The following is an 11,513-nucleotide window of genomic DNA, read 5'->3' as shown; positions in this document are numbered from 1 at the left end:
TTACTGCTGCTTGTGTATAATTTACCATATATTGATGTAGGTTATTTCCTCTTTTCGTAGTTTGCAGCGAGTATGGAAAACCGATTAATGCAATCTCTCAACATTTAGATACAATTTTTAAAGAATCATGTTTTTGCCTTTGTCACTGAGAGCAGAAAAAAGTCTTTGGGACTGATACGGGGAATATGGTGGATGCGAAAGCAATTCAAACTCCGTAAAGATAATTTTAACATGTTTTCCATTGAGCAGTGCCTCAGTGTATTGCCTGCTGAAACAAGACTTTTTTCTTCTTTAAAAAGATGTTATTGCGACTTCGTCCTTCAAACATTCTTATAACGCTATGACATAGTCACTGTTAATGACTTTTCCGTTTTCAATTTGGATTCGTTTCATCGCATCCAGCTTACTTGGATGACTATCGGAGTCAAATGAAAGAGTTAAGAGATTCCTTCAAATATCCACTGGGTTTATTCTTTTCGATACTCATATGGTATGATCGGCATTTAGCATACCTCTTACGAATGGTTGCTTCGCCTAGTGCAGATACCGGATACCACTCATCAAGTCTCACTATTTTATCACAATTATATTCTTATCAAAAAATAGTGCTTAATTAATACATAAAAATTTTTGAATTTTCGCCTCTCAAAATACAATATATCTCAGAACAATATCAAATTTCGAAAGCTATGAAATGTATGAAGGTCAGGTCTACTAGACTGATGGATTCAATTATTATGGTGTCAACCATACAAAAACATACTTTTCAACCTATCTAGTATCTAGTACGGAACACTTCGTCCGTTCGTTTTAAGTCGCCACTAACTTCTGACATGTGCCACTGCTTCAAAATAAACTTCAAGGTAATACAGTCGATATATAAATAACATACTAGCACATTGTGCTCCCATTTGTAGGAAAATTGTTTAGTAGCTTCTGAACATTTAACAGCTAGCTTATTTCTCCTAAGGGATATGATAGTTAAAACTTTGACAAAAAGATGGTCAGAGCCAGGTTTTACACATATCAAAATCTCCGATAAATCAAATTTATTCGGCGTATTACTTTTTTTATTCGGGGATTAGATATTAGCTTGATAATGCCTATTAAATTTAATATATTAGCAGAGGCACCTGGCCCCAACGAAGTCATTTAGCATCGTCTAGGTAAAGTTTGACTTCAATATGTTATTTAACTAACAATATTACTTCATATGTCTTTATATTAAGAAACTTTTAATCAAGCTTCTTCAGATTAAAGAGATGAGGTCCTTTTAAAAAAAAATTACAATAATGGACTAGGTATATCTGGAAATTAAGTATAGTATCGCTTGTACGATACTTAAATGATGAATTAAAAAAAAGATTTTAAGAAAAATAATGACTTTTCAGGCTGATAGTGGGATCAGGTGTTGTAGGCTCTACAAGTATAATGTTACCTCGCAGTATCGTAAGGATATAGTCACAGAGTTATTTCAAGTTTAAGAATTTTTAAACTCTTTTGACTTCTTTACGATATCATAAATTCTTTTAACTGTGGAGGCGTAAACTCAAAATGTTTGACCCTCATTGTTTTTATGTGTGGAATACACATCCGTATCCAATATTGAGACTTACATCAAATGGAAAAATGTATTTTACAACAAAAATTATCTAACACTTGGTTAATTATAAAAATAACAATTAATTTTATAATACAATGGTTCGTTAGTGTAAAGGGTAAAAAAGGCAGGGTCATGTCAATGTGATTATAGGCCTGCACGCACTGATTTTCGAAAAACCGTTAAAAAAGAAAACAAATCCAAAGCGAAATGCGTGCCACTCAAAGCCGAAGTAAACGGAAGGCATAAAATTTGCAATGATTTTTATTTACTGCTGCAAACTAGGCCGTGCTCTCGCTAATTCGTGACACCGCGATCATATAAAAACAACACATTTTGCCGAAATCAGTATCAGTCTATAAACGATCAAACAATTGTAAACAGCAAAAACTTCAATATTTTACTTTATTTAATTCGCTAAAAGTAAAATCTACAGAAATGGCTTTCAAATTCATCATACTCTCCGCACTTTTGGCCGTCGCCAGCGCTGGTATCCTGCAACCGATCACCTACGCTCATGTCGCCAATCCCGCCGTGGATGCCGTCGCCTCCAGCCACCAGAATGTGGTGCGCAACTTCGATGGTACCGTCTCGCAATATTCGAAAACCATCGAGACTCCTTACTCCAGCGTACACAAGTCGGACACACGCGTCAGCAATAATGTCTACCAACCCGTCGTCACCAAGACTGTTTACGCTGCCCCAGCTCCAGCTGCTGTCTACGCTCATGCCGCACCAGTTACTAAGACTGTGACCTACGCGGCTCCAGCACCCGCTGCCGGTTTGTACACACACGCTACACCCGTTGTTGCCAAGTCTATCTATGCTCCCGCTCAACCCCATGCTCTTGTTGCTGCTCCAGCTGTTGCGAAGACCGTCACTTACTCAGCTCCAGCTCCAGTATATCATCACGAAGTGCCTGTTGCTAAAGCTGTCAGCTATGCTGCTCCAGCTCCGGTTTACCACCAAGCCGCTCCTGTAGCAATCCACTACTCTCCAGCTGAGACTGCTTCGCACATGAGTTTCGATGGTTTCGGTACCCACTGGGGTTGGTGAATAATTTCCAAACACTTTTTGAGTTTGAAAAAGTTATTATCTTCTTAATATAATTGTTGTTTTTTGGTTGTTAAAAAATTTTTTTGAATAAAAATGTATTGTTATGCAAATATAATCAACTTATGATAATTGAAAGGAACGGAAGGAATAACCGTTATGGTATTTGATACATGGCTGAAGAAGTGTTTCAGGAGATGCAGTCCTGGTTTGGTTGGCAAAATAACTTCTCCTTAAATAACCGTATCCTGTTGTCTTCGAAGGTCACAGAGCTGGACTTCACTGTAGCAATCCAGCTCAGCGACTTTCGAAGAGAAGAGGATACGATTATGTACAGATGATAATTGTTATTGCTTAGAGAAAAGAAGTTTCCTCAGAAATGTCTCAGATATGGGTCTAATAACACTTAGCTTTGAGAGCATTGTTAGATACCACTTTGATTGAGGATCTGCACATCCATCAAAATACTTTTGGCTACCAACTTGGCCTTAAGACGTTGTTAGTTTCCAAACTCTTTGGATCCAAATGTATTTTTGTCTTAGAAATCTCTTCAAAGTAGAGCTTACTAGTTTAAAAAAGCTGGATCTCCAAAATTAATTGATCTTAATCGGGTAAAATCCAATTTAGTTTTCTATGGGCTACTCTCGTTGAAATCATCCATTACTTGGACATTCCGTTAGAAGTTAATGCGAATATCTAATTTGTCGTTGTGATTACATAGCCTTCTTATATTCTTCGAATTTAAGATTTTGTGGCCAGTACCAGTAAAAACCAAGCTTACGGAACTTGATATCTAAAGGAATGAGACTAAGAAGTGTATATTACTATAAACAATTTAGCTGTGGCAGTTTTTACGAATATACTCCACTTGATCTCACCTTGTATCTTGTAGGAAACACCCCCAATAACTATCTCTCTCTAAAAATTAGACCAATACCTTTACTATACTTGTTGAACCTTCCATGCTTGGCCGTATAATCTGTGCAATTATATTATTTTCCCGTTTTGGATTGCAATTCCGAAGATTTTACAGAGCCCTTTGCACTTCCAACATTTATGCAAACATTTTCCTAGTGGGTCGCTATCAAACAAGTATCATTTCTCATACAAAAAAAAAAAATAAATAAAATTAAGCTATTAAATAATGAAAACAATGGTGACCACAAATTGAAATAAGATATATTAATACAAAATGAATTATTTGCAGCATAAAACATTGCGGCTTAACGGTTTTTTCATTCATTCTTGTTTATTTCATTTTTTGCGATAATAATACAAATAACATTAGCCACGCCACTCCATTATAATTGAGCATAAGTCAAGCACGTCACGGTAAACACCAAAGCACACAGCAAAAATTTTAAATACAATAAACGCACTGTAAAAGGTTATTTCACCGTAGAAAAAAAGGTGGACAGCAGCAAAAAAGTGGAGTGAAAGAAACACTCAATGAATATGGAGCAAATGCGCGTCAAAGCGAATTAAAATCTACGAATCATATCAAATGGCATTTTAAGTACACGCTAATGTGGCGCATGTGTAGTTCGGCTGTTGGGCAGGTGAACAAAAACAAAAACTGTGCTGTCATGCGTGGATTTGCCGATGGAAAGGTTAAGGTAGTTGGTGTGATGGTGATGAGGGCACAGTTAGCTGTGGAGGGCAATGTTGAAATGGAAATATACTTGTATGGTTGATTTTACCTCTAGAGATAATATGTGCTTATTCATGCGGGTATGAATGTGTTTGCACTGACAGTGATAGTAGGGGTTGACCTTCATAAATGGTGGGTGTTTTGATTAGCTTATTTTGCATGGTTATCATATGTACACGTAGCTAAAAAATTTGGCAAATTTGTATCTTGTAGGAAATTTTTCCAAAATAAGAAATTGTAAGATATTAGAAAAGCAGCTCATGATCATATGTCTGCAAGATCTCTCAACGAATATTGCACGGTTTTGTGATAAGAACACTTAGATGTCACGGGTTTGGCTCAAGTACCGATGGGTATCCAAAACCTTCCTAAAAAAAAAAATCGAAACACGCCCGTTCTTCTAACCCAATAATAGGGTGGGTTATCATATTATTACTTTAAATCGTAATATACATGTCTCCATAATCTGAGAGAAAAGAACAACAACAAGTATTGCTCTTTATTTCTGTATCACTTTTGGCGAAACTATTTTTAATTTTATTCTGAAATGTACTGAAAAATAATAGTATCAACTCAATTTCAGTTCATAAGTAATCTGGAAATTTTTTTCACGAGTAAAATATGATATGATCCATATTTCTTATATAGCTTTTCTCTATCTATAATACAATAACAAATTATCTCTAAGTTCTTGAAAAACAGTAATTTTACATTCCAATCTTACATCATAAGATGCACCAACTTTGCGGCTTATAAGTTTAACAGCAAAGGGACTACATGTACAAACCTTGAACCACTGAGGTTACAGTGACTTCTGCAAGAACTTAACATCTTTGGAGTACCATTTCATCTTAGTAAAAGCATCGCATGATATTATGACATGTGGGTTTTAAAGAGTTTATCATAATCGCCGCTGAAGAAAGTCTTCTTGAGTACTTTGAAAAACACAGGCAGAGGCTAACATGATCATACTCGTATATCACAGTTTCTTCGAAATTCATGTGTAAATTTGCGATCCGATTAGGTCCTCCAATTATGAGTCTACTTTAAAGTTCGCCAGAGACCTTTGGGAGAATTTTCATGAAGTGTCGATGATGTTTTGATAGACGACTACAATATATTATCTAATACTTTACAGATTTATTTGAAGTACGAATAACGAACTGTAGTAAAGGCTGAATTCTTTCCATTGCAATTATTTTTCAAAAGGGTTGCCAACTATTTGCAAAAATTGTTATTACAATATTGGTATCAAAACAAAAGGGATTAAGGATATCACTAGCCAGTTCTACCAAATGGTCATATGACTGCTGCGAAATAATTATATTAATTTAAAATTGACGAGAAATCGTCATGTTTTCCTGGGGGGTGTTTGCCAGCGTACTCAAATATTTATCAAAACATTGATTGTAGCACATGAACTGGCTAGTCCAACAAATGCACTAAATTTGTGTGTCTGCTAATCGGCTTGGCAAATTGTGCGTTAAGTGCTGCCGCCCATTTCAATCACTCAGCGAATCGGTTAATTTTTTTTTAACAATTTTTATTTGATTTCAAGTAATTCGTTCGACAACAGAGTTTTGAATTTTATATTTTACTTTCATTTGATTATACAATTGATAACTTAATTATGGCGCGTTGTTGCTATCTTATATTTGAAGAATATTGGAGCTAAAAATAGGCTAATATTGCATAAATATTTGTACAAACATGAAATAAAAATATATATGTATGTATATGTGAGAAAATATTTTATTCGCTCGAATGTTCGTTATATGGTATATCTATGTTACATACCTATATTTGTTTGAGTGGGTGTTAAGCTTTGTTTGCTCGTTTGGTTGTGAATTCGCACTTAACTGAGGTCAGGTAAGGAAAAAATATTAACCGGTTCTTGTTCATTGAAGTGCTTCATGCAAGCAATGCCACTCGGTCTATTGCGGTGATAATTAAAGTGATCTAATTATAGCTCAAATGGATTGTTGCTAAGTACCAGTGGAAATGATAATAAGGTAAATTCGCAAAATTTTTTATTTGAAAATATTTATGTGCGTATGTATATCTGTATGTATGCACTAACCACCTTCGTTCGTTTGTCTGCTCAATATTATTGAACTTTTTTCTCTTGCCAAAAAATGTATGGCAACAAAGTTACCGAGTTGAAGTCGAACTAAGAGAGAACGTGTATGCAAACGTAAAGTGTACTCTTTTTGATTTTTGAAATTCGATTGCTTTTCGAAATTTATGGGGAAACATGCTTCGTTCAAGAAGAGACCAACAGATGATCCTCAAACATGGCTGTAAAAACTTATTTTACCATTAGGATGTTGGATGTAATGCTCACAACTGCAGTAAATGAAAAATAATTTAGATAATGTCAAAACACTAGGTAGAAACTCTGAGAATAGCCGTGTAAGCTGTTTACTCAACGGTGAATAAAAACAAAAACAAATTATGCCTCCAATCATCAGCTAAAGTTCTTAGTCATTAAAGTTCAAGGCATATTCCGAAGCAGTTTTTTTTTACTAATTTCATTAAATTTTATATCAGATTCTGGAAAACAATAAGTTTTTCCCTACCCTTCACTGTAGTAAAAAAATTCTATACTAAAAAAAAAAGGCAGAAAATTTAGCATACATTTTGGAGCCAATACGAAAACCTGAGACTTATAAAAATGAAGTACTAAATTACAAAATGAGCAGTATGGCTAACTATTTCATAGAAAATAAATAAGTAATTCAAGACCTCACTCAGCAAGACTTATAGTTTGAAGTAGCTTTTTTTCAAGCATTTTCAGTATACGCAGAAAACATAAGCCACGGATTGCTTCTGATTAAACCGAAATGGAGTGCAGATGTTGTTGTGACTCTTAAAAAGTATTCTCCAGTTAGCTTAACTTCTGAGGTGACAGTAATTGAGCCAATATAAGTTCAGGGCGGACTGTATTGAAAATCCACCTGACGGTTTTTTTTTAACTCTCATGGGTTGTCACATTAATACAATAAGAGTTTCAGAAAATTGCCTAGAACGAAACTATTTGTCCTAAAATCTAATATCATATATATTTGCAGTTTTCTTGAGACTTTTTTGATACACTTGTCTATCCACATTCCACGAAAGTACGCATGGAAAAAAATATGTAAACACTCCATATTTCACCGCAATCATTCAAGTGTCAACTCTGTTTTTGTTTTCACCTAAATAACGAGCGCATAAGAAATAATAAAAGTAAAAACTTTCTCTTCTATCACAAATTTCTATCAGCAAACTTTTCGAACTCACACCCTCTAACAACTACATTTTTACTTTTTCCATCACTTTATTTATGCATTTTCCATTTACTTACTTGTATTCCTTCGATACACTTTTGCTTCATACTCGACAACTGCTCGTAAGCGATGATGAATATTTATGAGTATTGAAAAACTTTGCCGTTTCGTTCCACTGTCACGAACTGTGCTGCGCTGCACCGTATGCCTGACAATTGTTGTGGCGTGGGCAACGCGCCCAAAAATATGCTAACAAATTGAATTGAGTTGTTATCTGCCTGAATGAGTATCTGTCCGGCATTTAATTTCTATTATTCACGTTTTTTTAAGCTCTTCATTTCACTTGGAATATTTAAAAATGTTTTTTTTCCAGACACCTAAGCGTACACATACAACAAATTTATTTGTTTTCTTGTTGAAAGTTTCTTTGGATGCATATTTTTTGGCAAATTGTTATTAATTTCACTCGCGTGGTTTGACTTTGAAATCTTTGTTTGTTGGTGACGATGTGCTGAGTGTTGGGGCTTGAGTGTTATTACTGTTATTGTTTTGTGAAAATATTTCCGCCACTGAAGATACCTTAATTCTGAAATATTTGAAGAAAGGGAAAAGTGATAAAGATTAACATTCTCAAGGGGTTCATAGAGGCAAATGAGTAGTAATGCATTAAAAAAAAACAAAGCAAATTTATTGATCTGATATATATAGCTAACGTGAGAAACGGAATATTTTTTATTAAAACACAAATATTCTAAAATTAAATTCATAAAGTCGTTTCTTCAAAGTTCCACGAAATAGTCCTGATTATTAGCTTAAGGGCCTCAAATTGACTTTATCTCAATAATCAAACGAAATCAATTTTGAATTCCACAGTGAACTTGTTGGAACTATATTATCGCCTGAAATAGCTGATGGCTTTGCGACTCGGCTTTTTCTGAGAAGATCTTCAGCAAAGTTATTCGTCTAAGCAATGTAGTTCATAATGAAGAAAAAAGAGTTCTTTTCAAAGCTATTAAAAATTACATTATATTTCGTGAACAATTATAAGTAGTTAAAGAATCTCGTTTAAAAGCATAGAGTGTCCGAAAAAAGCCATGAATGAATAAAAATCTGAAAATTCTGCTTAGAAAATAGAAAAAATATGAAAAGTTCATAAATAAGTTTGCCAAATAGAGGGCTAAACTGCAAAGACGACAGCTCAGACAAAAACAAGAGATATTTTTAAAATAAAGATACAATATAACGATAAAGCTATATTGATGTAATTCGGAACATTGTAAATTATGCTTCGCACTTTGCCTCCTAGAATAAATATAACATCTTTTCTCGGAGAAAATTTCTTGCAAGAAATATATTTTGATAAAAAGTTCAAGGCTAGAGAACTCAAAATTTTGTAGTTATAGAATTAAAATGAATAACCTACTTTTGTGACTTGTATCTGAACGCATCTTAAGCCAGCGGCAGAGTCAACTATTTCCGGAAAATTCTGAACCAAGAGCTCTACTAAGTTTGACTACTGAGTTACAGAATACTTTGTGCCTGCTCCATACAAATAACTTTAGATGGCATTAGAGCAAGAGGTATTTGAATATGCTCTCTCTCTATACCAGGCTTTAATTTCGGACAACACAAAGTGGCTTTTGTGTGAGTCTTTGTTTCAATATTCGATTTGGTTAGGTTTGAATTCTTTTCTCTCTTTCAATCCAGTTGCTTAAAATTAAAAAAGAAAAATTGTTTAACTAGAAATGAAATTAGCTTGGACTTGGTTATGGAAGACATTTTTATTTATTCAATTCCTTGTTTGCCTTTCCTGTTTTATAGCAATAGTACGTTTGCCTTTCTGTTGATTCCAAATCAATATATTTTTATATGGCATATTATATATAACTGAGCTCCTTCGCTAACATTTTGGAATCACACTAAATAAAGTCAATTTCAGTTATTTCTAAGAGCTCATGTCTATTTTTGAGTTGAAAAAAGAGGAGCTACTATTTTATTGAACAGCACTGTATGAATTGATTTCGTATAGAATAGGTTCTCTGGTTGTAATTATTTTTATATCACTAGTGTTCTTAATTTAGTAGACTGCTTTGCAAAAATAATCGTATGAAACAACAGCCAGAATGAGTGGATAAATTTTCTGAAACGACTACATTTCCCTTTGATATAGTGTATTAATTTATCACACTAATAGTGTTCATAGTACGTTGGATGACGCTGTATAAATCGTAGCCTAACTTTTGTATACCTTTAACAGGGTATATTGAGTTTGCCCCGAAATTTGCAACTCCCAGAAGGAAACGTCGGAAATCCTATAAAATATGTACACCCATACATAAATTATCAGCATGACGAGCTTTGTCGATTTATCCTTGTAAGTCTGTATATCCGTCTGTTCGTCCATTCGTACCCAACTGGTCCCTCAGCTTTTGAGATATCGATCTAAAATTTTTCGAATTTCGTTTTTTCTCCAAGAAGCTTCTCATTTGTCAGAACCATCAATATCGGATCACTATACAATATAGCTGCAATACAAAGTGAAAAATCATCAAAATCAAGTTCCTTTTCACTTGACAAGATATCTTCAACACATTTGGCATGTTATTATCCAAGGAAATTCTTTAATTTCTGAATATATTGTTCGGATCGGACAACTATATGATCTAACTGTCATACAAACGGGCGGATCAAAATCAAGTATATGTACCGGCCTTTTTTTTTTATTTATGAAGGGTATTATATTTTCGGTGCAACCGAAGTTGATGGTTATTCTTGTTGTAATATAATTTTCACTGTCTCAGGTCAAGTTATTCAATCACTGAACGAAATAAAACTGGTAGCAGCGCGCTGAGAGAATATGCTAAATCATGATCTATATTATTTTCATTCCTTTATTTCGCTCTTTCCACTAACAAATCGTTTTGAAAACCGGTTGACAAATTTTTACAAGCGAATTTCTTACAGCTCAGCCAGTTCAATTAACAAGTTCGCCTAATATTTTGCAAACACTCACTCATTGTTAAGTAAAAAATTAAAAAAAAAAATTATAAAATCCAATTGCAACTAATTAACTACTGGCAGCGCCTAAATATGTTGCATTCGTATAAAATAGTATTCAGAGAAAGAGCATCAGTTGACACTTGCAGTTTTAGCGCATCACAAGCAGTCTACCTCAAACAAATTAAATACCGAAATGGCTTTTAAATTCGCACTTACCTTCGTCGCCTTCCTCGCTGTGGTCAATGCTGACGCCATACTCTCCCACGTAGCGGTAGCTCCCGTTGCCGTAGCCAGGATTGCCAATTCCTCTGTGGATGCGGTGACTACGACCCACCAAAATGTCGTGCGCTCCTTCGTCGGCACCGGTTCCCATCATTCCAAGGCTGTGGATACTCCCTACTCTAGCGTACGTCAATCGGATACACGCATCAACAACAAGGTCTTTACACCAGCTATCGCCAAGAGGGTCACTACTTATGCTGCTCCTGCAGTGGCTACTCCGTTGATCCCCAAAACTATCCCCTCGCCCGTCGCTAAGGTTGCTCCAGTTGTGTACTCTCATGCTGCTCCAGTAGCCCCTTACGGACATGTAGCAGCTGCTCCAGCTTTTGCTTACTCGCCAGCTGCTGCTGTCGCTCATGTTGCCTTCGATGGTTTCGGCACACACTGGGGTTATTAAGCGGTTATTGTTGCACGTAATTTGTTGGATGTGTTAACTTCATTATTGTTAATAAAACTCGTAACTTTGTTATAATATATTAATATTATTGGACTTTGTAGAACTTCATTGGTACTTAAACAGCTCATACACATATTCTATTTTGAAATTCGAAACCTTATATCGTTTTTCAATACGAAGCAAAAAACTTTTTTGTCGTAAACTGCTCTGCGGATTTACCAATTAGAGTGTTATAAAATAAAGTTCGATCAAACACATCGA

At 34.9% G+C, this 11,513-nt stretch overlaps 2 protein-coding genes across 2 annotated transcripts; both read left to right on the top strand.

Annotated features, from left to right (window-relative positions):
• The first annotated feature begins 1,966 nt into the window (after positions 1 to 1,966).
• Positions 1,967 to 2,771, top strand: LOC138857814 (cuticle protein LPCP-23-like). The gene has a single exon (XM_070111645.1). It carries the CDS (start codon positions 2,039 to 2,041, stop codon positions 2,654 to 2,656), a length of 618 nt encoding a protein of 205 aa, XP_069967746.1. The 5' UTR covers positions 1,967 to 2,038; the 3' UTR covers positions 2,657 to 2,771.
• Positions 2,772 to 10,766: 7,995 nt separating this feature from the next.
• On the top strand, positions 10,767 to 11,252 carry LOC106625848 (larval/pupal cuticle protein H1C-like). The gene has a single exon (XM_014245669.2). It carries the CDS (start codon positions 10,767 to 10,769, stop codon positions 11,250 to 11,252), a length of 486 nt encoding a protein of 161 aa, XP_014101144.2.
• Positions 11,253 to 11,513: the final 261 nt, after the last annotated feature.

The sequence above is a fragment of the Bactrocera oleae genome, chromosome 6, assembly GCF_042242935.1.
Source record: "Bactrocera oleae isolate idBacOlea1 chromosome 6, idBacOlea1, whole genome shotgun sequence".
Lineage (NCBI taxonomy): Eukaryota > Metazoa > Arthropoda > Insecta > Diptera > Tephritidae > Bactrocera > Bactrocera oleae.
This window is presented reverse-complemented; position numbering and strand designations above follow the sequence as displayed.

Bases quoted from the DNA above. Each gene is read 5' to 3' on its own strand.
- LOC138857814 (XM_070111645.1), top strand. From the start codon at position 2,039: ATGGCTTTCAAATTCATCATACTCTCCGCACTTTTGGCCGTCGCCAGC.
- LOC106625848 (XM_014245669.2), top strand. From the start codon at position 10,767: ATGGCTTTTAAATTCGCACTTACCTTCGTCGCCTTCCTCGCTGTGGTC.